Below are 23,137 nucleotides of genomic sequence, written 5' to 3'. Positions count from 1 at the left end.
GTGTTGGGAATGTTCTTTGCAAAGCAAGATATTAGAGAATAAAGGAAGATAAAAGTCTAATAAGAAGCGTCTTTGTTCTTTTTGGTTTCCTGAAAGGGAAAAACTATGGAGTCACTTTATCCTGACCTTGCAAAATTGTGAGGGGGACTGCGGATTGCAAAGTCGGCAATGACTGTAAAGCAGATCGTAAAGTCAGTTATAACTATTATACAGTTAGGTTTGTCCAACTCTTCCAACAGACGTTTTTACCAGACTGAATAAACAAGATCGGGGGTTAGGGGGAGGCAATGGCCCCACCAATATGTGCACAACACTGGAGGTTCCATATTTTTCACAAAGCTCACCGGAGTAATTACAGAGACAAATGAAACACGGCAAAACTTCATACGAATGGGTAGACAAAGGTTATAGAATATATTTTCCCCATCACAGGCTCTGCCCAGCACCCTATAAGCTTTCTCTAGGTTCAAAGTATCACAAATAAGGGAATATATTCACCTTTAATATTTAATGCATTCTTAAGCAAACTCAACTTTGATAGTAAAATTTTCATGTTGTTACATTTGCTGTGCAAGATTTTATAGCTTCAGAAAATAAATACCTTCAAGGTATTGCTTAAAATAGCTATAAAATATGACATGTAACTTGAAGCCACTGATACCTTTGAGACATGCAAGAACTGCAGCAAACTATTTGTGGCAAATAACTGTCACACACTAGCACCTCCCCCCCCCCCCCCAAGGCACAAACACATTAGTTAGTACATTCCAAGTTCCCCTCCCCTATGTCCCTACTTGCAGATTGTAATTTGAAACTGAAAGTCCCACTTTTAACCTCCACTCTCTTTAAGAACATCAATTCTTTGACTGACATACAAAATGGTAAATAATTTATTAACAATAATAATTTGCTTTAATGCCACCTTTACACCCTAAGATCCAATGGGTATATTTTTCACCGATAATTATCAACCCGTGGATTCTATGATTTGTTTTGGTTTGGAAAGAAGAATTAACATAAAAGTTCTGCATGAAAAAACTTTGAAGAGAAAAGCAGAGACAACTAGCCATGAAAAGATAGAAATATAAAGGCATTATTATATCATAAATGTTATAGAAATAAGATTAGAAGTAAAGCAGAATAAAATAGAACATGGAATATCAGATAGTGATGTTAGAAAATAATAAAGGGCAGATTTTACAGCATGGCAGAGATTTCAGAACAGATATGGATTTAAGAGGGCAGTATTCATCAAAGGAATCATCTAAGAGCCAGACTCTTTAAATATTGCAGCAGAAAAAAAAAACACAATTTTAAAACAACACTATGTACCAAAGTATTAAATATTTAATTACTTGAGCATCCATTAATTTTAACTTTGTTAAATAAGAGAGTGAATCCTGTTAAATCTTTGTTGAAAACACAGGCTTTTTCACTTTTTTGTTGTTGACTGAATTGTGGTAACACGGCACTGATGAATTTAATTTAACTATTTTTAACAGAAATTGATATTATTAAGAATGTTTCTATTAAAACAATGAAAAATGCTGTTGGCTACGTCCTATAAAATTAAGCATTAAAAACCAGAATTATTATTATTATACAAATTTCCAAAATATAACACACTACCACATGGATACATGAGAAAGAAGAAAATAGGAAAGAAGAATATTAAATTGACTTTCTTAGCTAAACGATGCTATGTATGAATCTCATGGGAAGGGGTGTGTCTTATTAAACAGTTCTTTGTAAATGGGTGTGTAACCAGGTGTGGATCTAGGAGGGGGTGTGACCATGGGATCCTTGAAGCAGACTCCCATGTAAGATTAACATTTTAAATAATAATGGTGTATTTTGGGGCATATGTAGGCTGCAAATGATGTCTATAATTAGGTTAGATGCAGAAGTAGCGCTACTCACTAGAAATTGCAATTTCCTGCCCCCGCCCCTCTCCCATGATCTACATCTGACAACTGTTGCTTATTCACTTAGTCATCTTTGAGCATGATTGTGTCATAATTGTAGATATAGAATTTATATTCTAGTTTTTAAGTAGGTTTCTCTGACCAGTATAATTTTTGTATTTTTCCTTAATCAGCAACGTTTCTTTCAGAAGAGCATTGATGTTGAATTGCAGTAATCATCAAAGTAGAACTAACCTCTTAAAATTCCATCAAAGCAAATGACAAAACACCCCTGGAATTATCAGAAATATTATGTTTTAACTGTTTATTTTTTCATGACTTATTTCATGACTTTACATTTATACCAAACATTGTCTATAATATAAGTAACCTTTTGTCTTGTTACGGAAAAAGTGCAAAAATATGTAATAATACAAAAACTGGAAATGTTAGACAAGGAATAATTTTCTTTTTTCTTTTCTTTTTTACTTCTCCCAATTTCACCTTTTCTCCTCTTAAAAAATAGCTGTATTTATCTCTCAATAATAAAACAAAGCCAAGAGGACATTACATGTCCCTCAAATGACAAGAATAATATATCACCTATAGAAATCTTTTTAAAAGTTTAAATGATGCAAACGAAAAATCAATTTGATACTATACATAAAGGCAGCTACAAAACAGTTAGGCACCACTGAAAGACAGCTACAAAACTAGCATTTAAAAAATCTGAGAGATTCTCAGAAAAATATTTTTGATTTTTGTTTTGTTTCTTGGTATTGCTAGATTCCTCTAAAACAAATTCTTGTTTTTACGAAGAGAGCATTGGCGAACCGACGGTAACACTTCCATTTGCAGTTTTTTTTTGTTCTCACTGTTGCGATCGAACGGCTGGCGCTGTACGTATTTAATGACTGTCCTGCGTATGATATGACGGCTGAAATTATGCCAGAGAAAGTTCCTGGGATGCCTGGAAGGTCTCACTTGGCTCTAAGTGGAATGGTTTGGCCACGAATCCTGCCTCGACGCACAACATCACCAGATACTCATCATCACCAAAGTCAGACATTGCCTTGGCTTTTTCAATCCATGGATTCCATACCACTAGAAGAGAAACAGAATAAGAAAAGGATTAATGAAGCATCTATAATTTAAAAAGTTACATTTCCTGTTATTGAAATATTAAAGCAGTTGTTTGCGCCCTTTTCTATGATTTTCCCAACCTCACTGAAACCGCGATGCCATAACGACATAACTAGCATATTATTCAAATCTGGTGGAAATAAAAAGTCAACAAATTTTCAACTTTGAATGTTGTTTTTCTCGAAGATATTTTCCGTTAGGATCGCAATTAGCCCTGCCCACAATATGAATATTTAAATTCTGTGACCATCATTGAACAATGAGGTAAATAATTTTCACTTTGCCGGCATCATAAGCAGCCCAGTACACCAATATGTACTACAACACCATGCTTTATTTGTGTACATTGTGTATGGCTGTGATCATACCGGACGCAACTTTTTCGGATTGCTCTGAATGAATCTATTTTAAGCAACAGCTCATAAATAAACATGTCAGCTATTCACTGATTGATTGAATTTAAACTAGTGGATTTGGAGAACTACATAAGAACTTGTGGAAGAAACTCTACTCATTATCTGCAGAAGTCCTTAATTACTCGCCAATTAATGCTCTTAGCAGAGAAAAACTTGGCTAATATCTTAGTTTGTTATTTTGTGATGAATACATGTAAAAAAACTTGATGCACATGTCAAAAGGTGGGAAAATGGCAAAAAAGTGCAAAAAGCTGCTTTAAGATTTCAATTTGCTTCATTGTTGACATTTGACGCAGCTCTTCTTTTTATTTTGTCAAAGTAATTTTTGATGTCGCATGAAGCTATTATCAAGCTGCTGCTTCATCATGAAATGATAACAACTATATCGATACAGACTCCATCTTGGTTTTCAAAAGTTAGTTTCAACTGCTTACCAGCATCTGGAAAATTGTTCTTCTTGATAATGACACTCTTTCCTCCCTTTGTGTTCTTCACAGTTAATTCATTTGGAGTCGATTTGTATATTCTGTGAATAAAATATGACACGTATTATCGTACTTGTGGCATACTAAAATTGATATCAATGTTTCATAGAACCAAAATTTACCCATACTGGAATACAGTAAGTTACTTACAGGCAATTCAAAATATTTACCACCTGCTGAATCACGTGTGATATAATTTGGTAAATTCTTCTTGACAAGTTTGACATTTTCCATGATGTAACTCTTTGCAGTGAACATTCATTTAATAATTACAGCTTCTTCTAACAACCAATATGTTGCAACATTTTACCTGTACTAAAGAATTTGGTGAACACATAAATCAACAAACTGCAGACACTACAAATGATCTGCCTTGTCTCAGAGGTCGTTTAAGCTAGACCATGTTGGTATGTCAGTCATGTAATGGAGACCCGATCATATTTTGTCATTTTCAGTGACACACAATAGCACTATACCAAGTTTTATCACCTCAGTTTCTTGGGGGTGGGGCAGTGAATCAGTGGGTAGGGGGTCAGTGGTGGGGGTGTGTCACCATGTTTAATTAGTCCAGTAATTGAAAAAGAAGTTAGTCACAGACTAACATACCTATCTGTCTCTCCCGAAATTGTGACCTCTTCATTTTCTTCTGTGCAATCTGTCTGACCGGTTACCTTTATTGAGAAATATTGATACAGAATCAATGTGACAATGATTGAAAGTATCATCAACGCAAGTTAAAAGGGTAACTATGGAGGAGATTGTCGGTTGCAGAATACAGTAATGTACATGAGACATCAATCCTTTAACTTTTTAACTTGAAAAAAAGTAATAATAAAAATATCCTATTTGTAAGAATGTATTTTCACATATTAAAACCAGATGTTAATAAACTTGAACTTGAATAAACTTAAATAGAGTTTGGTTTCATTCTGAATGCCGTATTGTCTATTGTGAAGTTATGAATAGCATTGTTTCTACGCCATTCGACGCTCATGCAAAGGCATTAGACAACTCACTTCTAACGCCATGAACAGTTAGTAAAGAGAACTCTGAGACTACCATAACAACAACAACTATGAATTAGTAAAATCACAAAAAAAGGTCACTCTTTTGTTTGTCCCCATAAAATTAGTGATAATTACTGCAACTGCAACACTAATGAACAATGCAGGAATCCTTATCGCCTGAAATTGGCACATCTACATACACACATGGTTTAGCAATATCTTGCATGCTATGTATTCACAATATGATAAAATTGCACTTAGAAATAACTGCAAATTTATCATAGACTAGAGATCTTCATTTTGTCTGTGAATTCAACAATTTATTAGTTAATCACAGCTTCGCAAACTCATTGCTTTCAAGCACAGCATATTTGGTTTTACCTTAAAATATTATTGTTAAACTTGTTAGTTTTATATTTACAGGAAAATCTAGTAGCCATGGAGCCTGAACAACCAACCACAAGTCTAGTTTATAATTTAAAAAGAATCAAAGATAAACCTTGTCATCATATTTCGTTCCTTGCAGTCCAACCACCGATGTCTGTGTGATGTCGTCCACTCCCAGATATGTGTGAAGCAAACAGGTAAAATCAAATGCCTCTTGACCTGGAAGGTAAACACAAGATAAACTTCAAGTACCACTAAATAGTATAGTTCTTGATTCTTACTATAAAGATCATCCACTACCTTGGACTCACACAATAATGTCCAAATAACTATATATAAGTACATTCACTGTTCAGGGGCCTAATTTGTGTGGAGGAGTATTAAGAGAGGTCTGCATTAAAACTAGAGCACCAATGGTGCAGAAGCTCATACCTTTTCGAGCTTAAAAATGTAGGGCCCACAAAACTTTATGGCCCACCAAATTTCAGGCCATTTTTCAGATTCCACAAATTTTGGGCCCATGAGGGATAACCCCCCCCCCTCCGTTAGCAGAACCCTGGCCACACCACTGGCTATAATTCCTATTTTCCCCCTTTAAATCTCCTATTTTACCCACTCTCTCAAACAATACCACTGACCTACCCTATTAAACTTTCTCCCCTCTACCAGAGCAGACCTGAAGCACTCCTTGCCAAAATTTTGGCTGGCTGCCTACATACCTCAAGCTCAAAGACTTCTAAGAATCGGCAAGTGCTGATTGGCTATAGGGCTCTCATGCTTACAGTTCAACAGTTAATAACAACTCCCAGTCCTGCTTTAATTCCACTAACAGCCTCTGCAGAGCTTAACCACACTGCAGAGACTGGGAGACAAATTAAAAGAGCTTTGGCAAAAGGTGAAGGCTCAGATTTTTTTAAACAATGGGGATTAATTGTAATTAATTAACTTTTGACCAAAAATTATTAGGCATCACCTTATTCATACACAATCCAACAATCATCAGTTCAACTTTGAATATGATCCATCAAAATCTTGAGGAGATTGAGATATTTGAAAATTTTACAAAGAATGACCCCCGATGACCCCCTAAATGACATTTGACCTCAATTTTCCGAACACCCCTCGTAACTCTCATCCTGAGGAACATTGTGACCAAGTTTCATTATAACTGGCCATACACTGTACGAACAGGAGCAATTTAAAAATATAGGGCCTCGGCCCGGGCCACAAAAGACCCCTAGTTGATCTTTGATCTCAAATTCATGAACACCCTGAAGGTAAAACTTCCATAGTACTATCGTGACAAACCCTCAACATTGTACCATGGAATCTGTAGGAGAAGAAGCATTTTGCGTATTTTCACAAAATGGCCCATTACAGCCCACAAGTGACCTTTGACCCCAAATTTCGGACCATCTCTGATGGCCCTATACCCAATGGTCCTTGTGTCCAAGTTTCATGAAATTCCATCAAACACTGTGCGAGTGGGAGCGGTTTTACCAATTGTTGACGGATAGAGTGATAGACGCTGCACTGTAACAATAGCTCACACCAGCATGCTGGTATGAGCTAATAAGGAATGAAATCAGTATCTCCCACAGAAGACAAAATCGATCAATTGATTACATATTTTGCCTGTCCTGCCAAGCCCCTTTCATCCCCCACCCCCTTGAGCCCCCTCTCCTTCCCATTCTGAAGCCTATGAGATGCAAATAATCAGCCACATTGCCAGGTGCATTATTCATTCTAGGCATGGTGTACAAATGAGGTATATTATAAACTGTTTCTAATGCTATTGTAAGTGTATATTGTCACAGAAAGTTCCCTCTGAATTTTCTTTCAGTGCTAAATTTGATAAATTACGCTATCACGTCCAAAAGTGTGTAATACAGTGGATGTTTCAAGAACAATATGCAACAAGTTACTGTCTAACTAAAAGAAAAAGGAAAACTGATTTCTTCAACTAAAACTAGTCAACACCAATATCAATAAAGTATAGAATGAATGTGAGACGATTTACGACTATAGCCCATATTTATGTATATCCCAATCTGTAAAAAATAATTTAATAAAAATACTCCTACATAGAGTTGTGAGCATGCAGGCGATAATTTATTCGGTATTGCATAGTAAAATACTATGCAAAATGTTCAAATTGCTATACAAATGCAAAACAAATATCACTTTTGTACACAGGGACCATTATAGTATAAATTATATTAGAGACAAAATTTGAACTGGGATGACAGAAAAAAGAGTACGCTTTGGGTTAAACCTTCCCCATTGGGTATTTGGTTATCATATCATGGTGGAGGAAGAGGCAGCCTACCTCTAAGGATAAACAATTTGCCCAATCCCCACCAACATTCCCCTCAAAAATGATTTCACAAGTTGTGATCCAGCTCAATTGCAATGGGTTCTTTTTTTTTTTTTTTTAGTTTTCAAGTTTTGATGATTGCATACTTATTTTCTCAAACAATTACCAGATAACTCAAAAGATTGAAGAAAATATATTTTCTTGTCCTTACCTTTGTTATCGACTGTGAATTCTAACAGAAGTGATTTTGCCTTTAGTGTCACTGTGTAGGTGAGTTTGAATCTGCGGAAAGAGATGTGAGATTCTATTCAAGACTGAATAATGAAATTGAATAATGAAAAGAATGAAAATCATAAAAATAATGAATAATGAAAAATAAATAATGAAAAATAATAAGAAATAATATAAAAAAAACGAAAAATAAAATAATGAAAAAAAAAACAAATAATGAAATCCATGAAAATTCAAATAGAATTCAAATATGATTATTTTAAATTAGCCAAAAAATCGTTCAATACATCAAAAAAGAGGGAAAAGGAACCTCATATGAATTTAGAAATACCAGTATTGAAATGAACAAATTTAAAAGAATGACATATGTACTGTATATTACAAATATTCTTAGTATGTTACCGAAACACTATTTAACAATGATTGATTATCTCTGTCAGTTAACATTTGGATATATAATTAATATGAATCCATATCACTGGCGACTGATAACAAACATTGCTCTTAGACAGACTTACGAATAGTTCCAGATTTTTCTTGTTTCTTCACTGTCTTCCATAGTAAATGTTGCAGACACATCTCCACTTTTACGGTCCTATTGTAAGAAAGACAAAGAGTTACGGTAAGTCTGCAGTGAGTCAGGGATTCATCCATCATCTCAGCTTTAAAGGAATTGTCTGGTGGAAGATTTTGATACATTGTCCTTGTAGTTATTATTTTTCTCTTTCTAACCATGTAAAAATTGTCCCCATTCGACGTTTTTTTCTTGTAGAAATCTGGTTTTCAAATTCACCAGTTTCTCACCAAAAGTACCGTTTGTTCGAACGCTTCAATATGGTGATTGACGTAGTGCTTGCAGATAGGCAAAACAGGCGACTTGAAGTTAGCACTCCCAATTCCGCAGCAAATTAACTCACGTGTAAGCACATTGAATTGCCTCATATATATAACGTACATACTGGCGAACGTATATACTACGATGCTCAGTTGGTGTATAGCGTTACACATAGTACACTCACACTCAAACCACAGTTCATTAACTGTTCGTCGAAATCGCTGAAATAAATTTCACGGATCAAATTAACAGTAAAAGGAAACTTATAAAGTATTCGTTAAACCGAAAGATGAAACTTGGCGGGATCGATGTCATCGCAGAACTGTCCGATTGTAACGTTAGAGTAGCCTATACACGCGAACATTCTTCGCGCTGGAGCTGGATACCGCGATGTATAAACAACGAAGAGCCTGCTGTTAAAACTTATCTTGTGTTACACAAAGACCACAAAACCACCGATCTACTACATATATTGCGGCTTAAGGAGTTTTTGAAATTATATCTAATTTATAAGAAATTTCACAGGAAATTATTGAAGAAATTGATCGATTCGTTGTCAGAGCAGAATATAGCACTGAGAAGCTTAGGCTTCGCAGAACTGTCCGATTGTGAACGTTTGAGTATAGCCTACATGCGAACATTTTTCGCGTTGGAGCTGGATAGCGCGATGTATAGCCTGAACAACTCAGAGTCTGCTGTTAAAATTTACCTTGTGTTACACAAAGACCACGGAACCACCGCTCAAGTACATGGCGGCTTAAGGAGTTTTTGAAAACATATCTAATTTTTAAGAAATTTCACCGGAAATTAAGGAAGAAATTTATCTGTATACAAACGCTGTTTTTGTTGTGATTACCGTATAGGTTCTGTGCGGAGGGTGGGTTATGACGCAATCTGCTATGGCAGAGCTGACGTCACGTATTGTACTGTTCAAATCATTTTTGAAATGTCTATCCATAACGATTAAAAAATCGTTTCTCTGTCAAACGCAACATTAGCGTTGTCATACTTTGACAACATGTTTGGAAAATTATTTACTATTTTTTAAGGTAACTTCTTTGGGCCACCAGACAATCCTTTTAAGGAAAGGGGTAGGCTGAGATTTAGTTCATGACTGTATAATGCAACTAGAGTTACAGGGCTGAACATGCAGTCTATGTTAACAATTGGATCATTACTGTGTGATGCTACTAGAGTTTACAGGGCTGGATATATCACATGCAATCTATGTTAACACTTGGATCAATACTGTATGCTGCTTATAGAGTTACAGGGCTGAAGGTGCAGTCTATGTTAACACTGGGATCATTACTGTATGCTGCTACTAGAGTTACAGGGCTGAACATGCGGTCTGTTAACACTGGGATCAATACTGTATGCTGCTACTAGAGTTACAGGGCTGAACATGCGGTCTGTGTTAACACTTGGATCAATACTGTATGCTGCAACTAGAGTTACAGGGCTGAACATGCGGTCTATGTTAACACTTGGATCAATACTGTATGCTGCTACTAGAGTTACAGGGCTGAACATGCGGTCTGTGTTAACACTTGGATCAATACTGTATGCTGCTACTAGAGTTACAGGGCTGAACATGCGGTCTGTGTTAACACTTGGATCAATACTGTATGCTGCTACTAGAGTTACAGGGCTGAACATGCGGTCTGTGTTAACACTTGGATCAATACTCTATGCTGCAACTAGAGTTATTAGGGCTGGATATATCATATGCAGTCAATGTTAACAATTGGACCAATACTGAATAAATGTTGCTACTAGAGTTGCAGCTACTGTAGGACTGCCGATTGTGTCAAACTATTAGTAGAGAACTCCATCTCAATATCAAGACTGAATTAATGTAACCCTGCTGCAGTTTGACAGGCAAGACCCTCCTTAACTCCAGGAAGTGGTTTAATCACAGTGGGTGGTCTGTAATATTGATCGTGGTTAATGTTCTTCATAAGTTTCACCTTCCTATTATTATCTTCGGGATGATTTATCCCTGTAATGTGATACACTGGGGATTGTTCATGCAGCTGTCAAAGTTCTCTGCATTTTGAGTTTCATGCATCAAGACATATACCTTTCGGACAGAAACATTATTTGCCTTACGAGGATAACGATTTAAAGGCACTGAAGGCTCGCCCCAAAACGTGTGCGGCCATCTGAAAAAGTTAAGTTTCTGTTGCTTGCAAGTGAAGTTTTTTTCTTGTCGCTACAAAATGCAGACAGTAATCAAACATGGTACCTTGTTATCTTTTATCTAGACCTGAGATGTCCATTGCTGCTCTGTACACTCTGTTGTGGGTATTGACCGTAGCTGCATGTACTGACTGTGCACTAGTGTCTAATTACCGACAGTAGCAAGCTGTGTGTGTATTTTCTGGGATCAATGATGGTGTCTAACAGTGCTGTTACACCTCATTCCAAACTAGGTCAGATTACCGGCATCAGACGATTCTTTGTGCGCGAATCTTCACTCCCTTTAAACATCATAACAAATAACTAACACTGTGTCAGCTCAGTTGTCATGATTACATTCAATTTGCTGCGGCCAGACGCACTCCCAAAATATCACCGAATTTGAAAAATTCATGAAAGTCACACAAAATGCTATGAGGATGACCTAAAGATGCTGGAGTTTTGACACTAATTTGTTTCACCAAATCGACTTCAGAAACCAGAATATTGCTTAATTTAAGCTGCATCCTCTAGTAATGGTGGACTCCAAATGTACACAAACATATTTATTATGCCATCTACACTAAAATGTTACCTATTACTAATCATGTTGTATATGATACCAACCTTATTTTGACCAGACAGTTTCCATAGTGATGTCCTAGCAAAGCCATGCTGCGGTCTGCCTTCACCCCACGGCCCAAAGTGAGCTATACATATAGTTAAAAAGGTAAACAGAAATGGATACCAGATCAGCATGTCAACAAGACAAAGTACATTCAGTGAGTACAAAACAATGGAGCTTATCACATAACAGTTCAAACAAAGTTAAACATTTAAGATTAAATCAATGAAGAAGAGAGTTGTTAATTTTTTTTGGGGGGGAACATGTGTGCTTGACATAGTGAGTGTCTGCTTTTATAGAAGGAATGTATATCAACTGACTATAGGCTAATTTTCTGCATTATTTAATAAAGCAGTAAACATATACTCATAGAAGACTATCTTTCTTGATGAAAATCATGTAAACAAAAATACTGAGAAACACCGAACATTTGTGTGACAAAAGGATACAAAAGTGTAGCAAGTTTGATACTGGTAGTAAATGTCCTACAGAAACTACAGTTTTTATTAATATTGGTACTTCATGTATTTCAAACTCTTGTCTATCATGTGACATGACTGGTCTGATTTCAAATTGGAAACACGTAATTCATCGTTAACGATAAGATAACGATAACGATAAGATCCAAGTATTATATACTTACGAAATACAAGGGGAATTCCACCTCTGATGGCTTTCTTATTGTTGAAGATAGCATCTTTGCTGTAAATGAAAAAGGAATATTGCTTTGATTTTGTCATTTCTTGTATCCAAGCATTGATTCATCGGTATATATATTCACCACATATCAAATGTGCTAGAAAATGAAGCATTATGCTCATTTCAGATTCAAATTTCAACAAATACTGTATTCTACACTTTGTACCATTCTGAAAAAGCATTTTCTTTTAAAAACTTTTTGATTTAACATGCTGCAAGATAATTACTCCAGATAATTACTTTTGGTGTGCCAAGAAAGTAATTCCCCAAAAATTTCCCGAGATTTTTAGCATGCTAACATATCATACCACACTGGCATTTGTAGGCAGAGGCTGTACTCAACATGTTTAACCAGTTCAAGATTTAATATGTTGCATGGATCTTGACAGGTTAGCATGTACTGTATGTACATACTGTATTTTACTACTAGATATGTTGCATGGGACACTTCCATATGGTTAGACCTTTTTGATATATATTGTAGAGTATACAGTTACTGTACTTAAATTTACACATCACTGCATCCGATTGTGTTTCCAAGTCCTTGTGAAGAAGACTTACTCTGCAATTGTCTCATGACAAATTGATCCTGGCATTTTACCCAAACCTTCCAAGTTTCCATGATGGTTGAATACGAGCTAATATGAGTAATGACTGCCATGACTTCATGCAGATGCGATGACTGATGTGTGCAGACCGCAGTACTGGTTACATTTGGTCACATGACATAGCAACCGATTTTTGGCATGATGATACAGTATGACAGGCAAACTAGCACTGATTGTAGATCATACATACTGTAGATACATACCATACAACTTTCAGTAGTGACAGAGGTATATGTAGTGCCTCCTTATTACCACTCAAACTTGATTTGCTATGAGAGTTAAAGAATTATGAGCAAATTTATGTACAGTAGTGTCGATGTGAGCACTTATAGTCCATTTTACGTACATCATTAATGGTAAGTATATATAACTGCTGTTGGCCTAAAATGTCAGGTTCATTTGTGTGATGATCTATCAAGCTTACCACAAAACCTTGCTTGGCTTGAGGTATTTTTTTACACCAGCTGTCCCATAGCAACATAAGCTATGCATTTAAATTTACCTGTCACGTTTCAAATAAAGTAACATTTACTGACACCCACTGACCGAATGCACTATTGGCTCAATGCCCAATATTTCCTCCTTTCAAATCTGCATACTGTATCATTCTGAAGACCGACACTAGCGAATTTCAGCCGAGTATAGTCTATTCTACTCGTCTCTGGTCACCAGAGAAATTACAATCAACAAATATGAAATCAATGATCAAACCTATTCCTGGTCCTACACATATATATATATATATATATAGATATATATATATATAAACTATATTAGCTCTTTATTGGACAAAGTTTTGTTAAATTTAACATTTGGACTTAGAAATCAATGTTTCCTTATTTTTCTAAACTATAAAGACAGTAATTCACATCTCAGTCTTGCATGTTTACTGCATATAATTGTGAATGCAGCATAATGATTAAAACTATATCGATTTTACCCTTATTGTATTTCCTGTGAATGTCAAAGGTTAAATACTGGAGCTCTGCTGTACATGATCTACAAATAATTATCACATCTGAACATCTGTTCTGAATGACTCTTTCATTAATCAGTTGGTATCTTTCATCAGTTTCCCTGAGATTAACTAGCAATTAAACCCTTGAACTTACAAAATGTATAGCTACAAACACTATTGGTCAGTGTTTAAAGCCAAAGTACTTTTTAATTAACATATATTTTATACTACACTACTGGGGGTTATACAGCGTGGGTTGACGACCTACTCACTGTGCAGTATGTTATCAAAATGTCCACAACTTTGGGGAGCTGTTATTTAGGGAGCTATTATTTGAATAGATAGGTTGCTACTTAACTGAAGAGAACTTTACCGTACATGCATATATGCCTAATTAATGAGTTTGATTCCATGCATGGCAAATTTTAAGGATTTTTTTTTCTGGCTGTCCCTCGAACAACCATGCGGGCTTTACAATTTAGTTGTCGGAACAGCAAATTTGGTTGTCCGAAAAATGTAGCATAATATGAACAATGACCAACATGTACACTGAAGGAGAGATACAGTACATGTACAGTAGGTTGGCAGATGAATACAAACTAGCTTTGGGAATGATAACAATTTATCATTTTACCTATATTTGGCGGTATTTAGTTTACTACAATGCAATCTGAATTTGATGTAAATAACTAGTCATCCATCAGACAACCCCCACCGCTGATTTTGGTTGTACAGTACGAACAGCAATTTGCTCGTCTCAGAAGACTGGACTACCACAAGGAAGTTTGCTTTGCTATTATATAAACAGTAATATTAATAATCAATCATAAGCTATCAATCCAATTAGTACTCTACAGGCTAGTAAGGGGCCAATCAGCCTTCAGCATACTGGTCGGTGCAAGAAATAACAAATAATTACACAGATACGCTTTCCAGGTGAAGACAGCTGTTTCAGGTGTTCAATTTAGGGGCCAATTAAGTAACACTGGCATGCATACTGACCAGTAGAATAAGGTAATCAAATTATTGCAAATACCACTGAAATCACATGCACTCAAAGGCACAGAGGACCAGGTCATCCCCAGGGACAAATTATGCCCAGCTGGGTCACTTTTTGTGAGTTATATTAATTTTATCTTTTAAAATATATTATTAAAATGATAATATGGTTGTAAACAGCTGGTTCCATTTTACAGAATGAAGGCTACCCCCTCCCTATCTCCACCCCACTCCTCTTTTCAATGTCCTGTCATATTTACATTGAAGATATTACATATTTCCTCAATTAATAGGTGCATGGTTTATGTAAGTAGATTTAGTAAAGGGTTATAAAGATATTGGAAAGTAACAGCTAAAAGAGACAAGTGTTAAACATGTTTTACTACAGTAATGTATGCTTCCATCACTTTTGTACTCTAATTATGTACTTCAACATAAAATCAAACTGTTAGCAAACTGCTTATCCACCAGAGAGCCTGTGTAAGATAATGTGTAAAAGAAAGTTGGCCTGACGTTTCGATCCTAGCAGGATCTTCTTCAGAGGCTAAATGACAAGTAACAGTAACAGAAGGGACAAAAACACGCACAGAATACTGACAGGTTAATGAGCAAGGTGAACACAAAGGGATAGATGTAAGGAGATTAGTAGACAAGGGATGGAGAGAAGAAAGGGGGAACCTCTGAAGAAGATCCTACTAGGATTGAAACGTCAGGCCAACTTACTTTTACACATAATTATGTACTTCACAGTAATGAGATGTTCTAGCAAGACTAGCATACTGTAGTTTGGCGATAAATTTTCATGTCTATGCAGCTGTTGCGGCTGTTAAAGCAGCTAAAGTACATGTACAGTATGCAGCTGTGATGTTTGTAAATATGTAATTGCCACATGACAAAATGTGTACATAACTTAAAGGCATTGAAGACTCGCCTTAAACCGTGTGCGGCCATCTGAAAACGTTAACTTTCCGTTGCTTGCAAGTGACGTTGTGTTCGTGTCGCTACAAAATGCAGACATTACCGTAATGAAAAGTGATACTTTGTAATCTTTAGCGGGACCTGAGTTGTCCATTGCTTTATCGTTTGTCCACTGTGTTGTATGTACTGACTGTACACTAGTGTCTAATTACCGACGGTAGCAAGCTGTGTGTGTATTTTCTGGGATCGATGGTGGTGTCTAACACTTCTGTTACACCTCATTCGAAACTAGGTCAGATTACCGGCATTAGACGTTTCTTTTTGCGCGAGTCTTCACACCCTTTAATGTAGAGTATAAGATGGGATGCTGATAATAACTCCCAGAGCTTCATTACACATAAGCAGATGAGCAAATTTGTTTTTAAAGTTAAATAGCAGCATAGTATTTAGTTTAAAAAAAGAGAAACTCAGGCTCAAATATTTAATTAAGAAAAAAGGAACTTTATAATAAGAATTAATATCATGGTCTATATACAGTAATTTCAGAAACTTTTGCAGTCAACGCAGAAAGCTTAGATATAATCAACTGTAGTTATTGCTACTATTTCTTGTAAGATGGACAAGTGCTTGAAACCTCTCACATTTTAGCTATACTTCTAGAGTATTTCATTCCACATTTCCAGGAAGATACAGCTTTGTTGTAGAGATCTAGATGAAGAGCAGTTGTACACGATCATCTTTGAGCCTGTCCTACTCCCCATGTTCAGATTCCACCTCGAAAACCATTTAAACATTCCCTCTCCCATCCCTCACCTACTGTAACCCTGATAACTGTTACAGACACCTTAGTCATTTAAACAGTTAAGATGATGGTCAAAAATAGAGAATTTTATTCCTCCCAGGACAGAATATAATACTAAGTCTACATTCCAATTGATCATGCAATGAGTCCAAGTAGTACCTTAAAAACAATACTTCATGTTCTTTCAACTTCCAGGATGTCAAAGTTCCACCTGTCGAAAAAAGTGGAAGATATGCGTAATTTTTTCATGTCAATCATAACATACAAATATTATTTCAGAAGATCCAGTGAAAACATCTTGCTATTTAAAGAATGACATGTCAAGTTTTAAGTTGTCATATACTGTAAATAGAAAAAGAAATAGCTTAGCTTGTAACATTTATAGTTTTTCCCCAAATCAACAGTAATTTTTTTTTTAAAATAATTTGAATTATATATGCTAAAAATGTAATGCTGTTAAATCATTCACTGCAGTAGTAGTTAAGCCAACAATTCTGTCAGTTAAAATTAACTGCTACAGCACAAATTAGGGTTATTTATTACTTTACAGAAAACCTTATTACCTGTCTAATCTCTACTACTGCACTTTCCCATCTACTGTACCTGCATCCTCCTCTATTAATCCACTGAGAAAATCAAAGGTGTGCTGTATACCCTTGGGGGGGGGGTGGGCAGGATTGAGTGGTGGGATGCATTGTACACTATTTTCAAGAAGGTACAGTATCATGTTAGTTTTAAATGGGGCAGTGGTGCCATAGGCTACAATACTAACAGGGTGAAATTAATTCCAGTTGTTCACACCATCTGGTAGATTCAAAGCAGGTCAGTGGAGAAAATATTAAGTTATATTGTGAAAGGATCAAGTTTCGTTATGTTGCATACCTGTAAGATACAAACTGATATATATTCATGACCCACTGGGATTTTAAGCTACATACCTAGCAAAAATTATGGATTTGAATTGCAGTGGTACTTTAGGTCTCTTTGAATTGACCTACTGTAGAGTGTAATTTACACTGTACAGTACGTGTGAAAAAATACAGAACTAGAATGCACACAAACAGGACGATAATTCAGACACACAAGGATTTTTGGATTGGGTATTCAGTGATAACTCTACTGTTGAAATTTGTAATGTCAACTTAACTTTTTGAGGCACAGCACAATAGAGACAAATAAACATGCAATACTGAACTTTAATTCTTGGGGTTCAAATTTGCTTTGTAAAATTATTTTGAAGAAAAGATGCCAAAATGAATGAAGTTTATAAGTTTTTAAAGTTGGTACCAACAAACATTGTAGAGTAAATGAGTGCATTATTAATGGTACTTGACTCTATAGGACAAAGGAAGTGGGGGGGATGGGGGGGGGACAGGATATGACGGGATTCTAGGATAAGGAGAAATAAATCAAGTAATCCAATTATGTGTTTACTGTCAAGTGTGGGCCCCACAAAACGTCCAAATAAAAAATATAATTGCAAGTCCAATCATTTCATGAAAACTAAACACTATTTGAAACATGTGTTTCTTTACACTTGAATTATTTTCTTTTGTCAGTAGGTAGTCATTAATCTACACTTTGAAATGTTCAAGAAACAAAACAATGAAAAGAAACTCTTATTTATCATTACTTTAGTATATTTCTACGTCATGTTCCTTTAACTGCACTGTCAGGTTATGAGATACGAAACCCATCAATTTGAAAACCGCCTAGAGACACCATCAACTCACTAGCCCCCTGCTGTGTAAATAGATGTAATCTCGTCATGTAAGCGAGAACAACTTTTACCAGGAAACTAGAGTAAGTATGACACATCCCTGCCAAGAAGAGTTACACATATGCTCATGAATGTTAACTCACCAGGAAGGGGCGGGGGGAGGGGCGTTCTCAATGGCGAACCACTGGTGCATAGCAACATGGTTAGTATTACAATGAAATGAGCCTACTTTAAGATTTTCATTTAAGATATAAGAATATCTTTGGTTGTAGTCTCTATACTGTACGATAATTTGAAATTTCATTACACAATAATTTCAGATCAAATCAGTCAGCTTGAAAGAAAATATTAGTAAAAATATGACGTCCATAGTTCAGGAACTTTAAATTTAATTTGTTGAAGAATATTATGTATGCTCAAATTTGTAGTGACCATGGTAATTTAATTATAACTACTACTGTACAAGTGCAGTACTGTAGTGAACTGAGTAGCTCATAAAAGTCATTCCAAACACTAAAAGCAGTTTCCCAGTCTGTTATATCAATAACTCATTATTATACTTGCAGTGGGAAAATTATAGAATTGGCCTTCATCAGTGACAATTAATAACACATTTAGTTTAAAAAAACAATGTTATCTCCCATTCTGTCATAATTCTCAGTTAAATAAATGGGTGTTGATGAGATTCTATAAATATTTCATTATTATATATAAAATTATATGTTATATAATATAATATTATATATATATTATAATATAATATATTATATGTTATTATATTTAATATTTATATATATTATATTATTTATAGATTATATATAATATTATATTTAATATTTATGTATATTATATTATATATAGATTACAGATCAAAATTTACAATCTTAAAGTGTGAGGATGAGGCTAATGAGTGTGCTGAAGAAACAGTGGTATACGTGTGCCAATTCAGTTCTATGTTTGTGTAACAGTTCTATAGTGATTGATCTATGGTCTGGGTACATATACAGTATGTTTAGGGGTCACAGGTAAAGGAGACTAATAGTAAGGTTCAAGCAATTATGTTCAATGAATGATATATACTGTATCAAATCCAATTTAAGTTATTGACATGTACCAGATGTACCTCTCATACTTGTATTATCACATCTGACATGACAAATGTACTGTAGATATACTGTACTGAGCCTGTACATTTATTTAATGGAATCAAGCACTTATGGGAGCTTTGGGAAATGGGTTATTGGTACATAATCATGGATGCATCGATCTTTCTTGTGTTAGTGTTTTAACAAAATGGTGAGGTAAAGTAAAGAGGCTGGTGATAACTTTGGGGAGAAGGGCCGGGACGATAAGGTCATGTACCCATTGGACCCACCATATCCTGGGGCTATTTCAAGTCCTTAGACCTGGGTACCTTTTTGAAATAATTTTACTTCATTGTCAGGTATTCCAAACATCAGTAATGACTTATTTTCAAGTCGGGGCTTTAAAAGTTAAAAGAGTTGATTCCGTATCTCCACCTGATTGCAGATCTTGTCGTAGCTAGAGCAACACATGTGTGTCTCATTAGTAGTATGAGTAACGATTCTTCATCTATAGCTATAACTATTAAAGAACAAAGAGATAAACTGAAAACTATAACATAGTACTTACAAATTTAATTGTCTTCATTTTATATCACAATTAACGAAGACCCACATAGCACAGCATGATAGCAATGATTTATTTTGCTACATCATGTTATGTACAGAATATGCATGCATGCAAACATACTGTACATGTGCACAACTTTAAAATCAATAGGCCCCTTCTGATTGCCACTTCCTGGTTTCCAGATACTTCAAAGTGATGTATCACTTTGCAGAATCTCACCATGAAAGTCAGTTATACATCTCCCAAATGTGAGTAATGGCATTATAAATATCACAATTACAACATTCTGATGTAAGGCACCACCATCCCCCTCTATCCAAAACTTCCTCCCACATTAAATTAACCGCCTCTCACCATGAGTCAACTTCACTCAAGGTGAAGTCGTCATCTGACATCTTTAATCTATCCAATATACCTCGAGACTGACTTTACGATGACCTTATGAGTTAGCTGAATGCTGGCCACATTCTGTTTGTTTGTGATGATGAGTAATAAAAACTTGAAGTCACTGAAGCATGGTCAAATAGTTGCAAAAAGAATATATGATATCAAATCATTTTTTGAGGACATAAATTTTTGCAGCCTCCTGTAACTAACAGAACATTAATTATTAATTAAACTTCCTGCATCCACATACTGCTCATCACCATAGATGCTAATTAAGATTTACATATAGTCCTCTATACAAGTGTTTTATAGCTCAACAGCACACCATACCAACAAGTAATACACTAATTAATTTTTTTTGATGGCTGCCATTAACATTCTAAGAATTCAGCACTGCCAAGACTGTCTCTTACTGAGAATAACTGATTGAGCTAATCATGGTTTGAGATACTTTGGTTATAAAGTACAGTAACAAATTATTTTTTTTACTGCACTTTGAATACAAATTATTTTTTCTTGTCTAGCTACATGTACATATTGGTCAATGTGATATATCATGATGGTCCATCAACTATGTTAAAATTTATGCAAGAATATCCACTTACTATAATCAATGTTGAAGTTCTAAGGCCCTAAATATGTTGGGTACATTTCTTAAACTTGTTTGCCCATTACTTTGGCATGCAGTACTACTGTTGTCCTAGCTGGATTGTAATTATAATTGATAAATGCAATTAAATCACAGTTTATTAAAGCACTCTGCTAAAATTAAATTCATTGAAAAGCAAATACAAATTGAATAAAGTGCAATTTTGTTGGCATGGTTACCTAGCATGGGGTGGTTATGGGTATTGAAGAAAAGACTCCTTTAATATATACCCTCATTATCGTCACCATAAAGCTTGCACCCCTCAGAGAGCACAACATTTTTAATCAATGTAATTTCGCAGGAATGATGAAAATAAATTCCCATAATGAAAATTGAACTGCTTAAATTCTCTATAACTAAGGCTTAAAATTAGCAAAAGGTCATTTGAATTAAACACATCATGTTTTCTTAAGTACAGAGCGACTCAAAATCGAAATTGACATTTCGATCCTCAAACATTTATGTTGCAATATGTGACCCAATCTAGATTTGGGGAATTATTCAGTAAAATAGGTTTTGGCATGTTTAGAGCTGTATGGTTTCACTCGGCAAGGGGACATGAGCCATGGTGATGAGGTGGGGTGTACAGGTTCTGAGCCCTGAGGGCTACAGTACTAGTATTCTCTACCATTCTGACGTGTTAAACCAAACAAAGGAGATTGTTCATTAACAATTTCATTTGTAAATAAATACGTCAGTAAAATCTTGAATTTGTTTTCCTTATCCAAAAATCCTCGGAAATCTTTTAACAGACTAATTAATAGAAGCCTGGCAATTAATATTTTAAGAAAGCAGAGCCTTAGTTCAAATAAAAGTCCAATGAGGAGGGTGGGTGGGGAGGGTACCAGAAAGCCCTGTATTTATGCATGCTCTATCCATCCTACAGTGAGTCTTATAAGAGTCATATATTCTTGGCCTTCGTGCATGAGGACTTACAGATCTAGGGCTAAATAACCATATAAGCTTAGCTGTTTTCATATTGATTAAGCTGAAAAACATGCAAACAGAACATAATTTCATTTAAAACCCTTTAAAGTTTAATTCTACAACAATAGGGGAGAGATAGATAAGACGTGGGGATCGAGGGAGGGGGAGGGGGCACAATTACTTAAGAAAAATAGCATTTCCTCATCAATCAAGTTGTTTCAATATAATTTTGATATAGTTTGGGAAGGACATATGCGACAAAATTACCAGTGATGGACAACTTTTATGGAAAGGGATACCTTTATGCAGTTTTTGTTGTTGTATGCAGTCAAGAGATATTTTGTCAATGGTACACTGAATTTCTAGCCAACTGATGGGAAATATGGTGGATACTATACTCACCAAAGATATATACTAAACTCACCACTAGTAAGTACTATACTCACCAAAGTTCAATGTCCATTAGGACTCTATCTGGGATATCTGATGTGGATAGGCCATGAGAATAGATACATAAGATTTCCATGTGTCCATGATAACCTTTCATAGCATAGTTAGCCTACAGTAGGCCTAACTTCGACCAATTATCACTAGGCTAATTAAAGTGAGGCAGTCCATGAAAGACTAACCTAAATGAGATCCATTCCTGTAATTACTTAATTCTGATAAGGTAAATTTAACAAAATTAATGCTATGTTACACAAGGCCTAAGTGAGAAAGTATCTCAAATCGTACCGTAGGGTTAGTCCACAGGCCAGGTTTGAAGTATATTAATTATAACTGAATATTACCAGGGAGTTGTTAACAACTCCATGATATAACTAGCCTACAGGTACTATGTAGTAGTCAAGCTAAAATATTTAGTTTTGTACCTGAATTAATACTTACCAAACAAGTACACGTTCGCACTGGCGTCTGCTCTTCTTGTAAGAGCCACTTGATCAATGTGCTCAACCTGGGTTTTCGACATTTTCTTGTTAGAAATGGTAAATTGTAACTTCAAAACCTTTTTGAATACAACAAATTCAATATGATACGTGAGAGTTGCTATATCTGTATTTCCTTTTCCTTTTGAATGAGCATTGACCGCTTGTCGAAACCTGCACTCGCTTTTAAAAGATCGTAAACACAGTCGAGTCACTTCTTTGGGGCTCCAAAAATTAGCAAGTAGGTGTGTGACGTGTTCCCGACTTCCGTATCAATTATTCCTGGGACCGCTACCTGTGCAATGAGTAATACGTTCGATTGGCTGATGAAGTATTTAAGATATAAATATTAATAGCGTA

At 35.5% G+C, this 23,137-nt stretch overlaps 1 protein-coding gene across 1 annotated transcript; it reads right to left on the bottom strand.

Annotated features, from left to right (window-relative positions):
* Positions 1-1,311: 1,311 nt before the first annotated feature.
* Positions 1,312-23,054, bottom strand: LOC139979067 (uncharacterized). The gene is made up of 10 exons (XM_071989718.1): positions 22,740-23,054; positions 16,675-16,726; positions 12,175-12,233; positions 11,534-11,616; positions 8,409-8,485; positions 7,871-7,941; positions 5,455-5,561; positions 4,555-4,619; positions 3,898-3,989; positions 1,312-3,008 (listed from the first exon to the last, which is right to left on the bottom strand). Exons 1-10 carry the CDS (start codon positions 22,819-22,821, stop codon positions 2,848-2,850), a joined length of 849 nt encoding a protein of 282 aa, XP_071845819.1. The 5' UTR covers positions 22,822-23,054; the 3' UTR covers positions 1,312-2,847.
* Between the last annotated feature and the right edge of the window lie 83 nt (positions 23,055-23,137).

Source organism: Apostichopus japonicus, chromosome 13 (genome assembly GCF_037975245.1).
Source record: "Apostichopus japonicus isolate 1M-3 chromosome 13, ASM3797524v1, whole genome shotgun sequence".
NCBI classification, from domain to species: domain Eukaryota; kingdom Metazoa; phylum Echinodermata; class Holothuroidea; order Aspidochirotida; family Stichopodidae; genus Apostichopus; species Apostichopus japonicus.
This window is presented reverse-complemented; position numbering and strand designations above follow the sequence as displayed.

Bases quoted from the DNA above. Each gene is read 5' to 3' on its own strand.
- LOC139979067 (XM_071989718.1), bottom strand. From the start codon at position 22,821: ATGTCGAAAACCCAGGTTGAGCACATTGATCAAGTGGCTCTTACAAGA. The intron at 7,942-8,408 runs GTAAGTCTGTCT...CTCTTTCCGCAG, and splicing joins AGAAAAATCTGGAACTATTC to ATTCAAACTCACCTACACAG. The intron at 3,009-3,897 runs GTAAGCAGTTGA...TTTCTCTTCTAG, and splicing joins GAACAATTTTCCAGATGCTG to TGGTATGGAATCCATGGATT.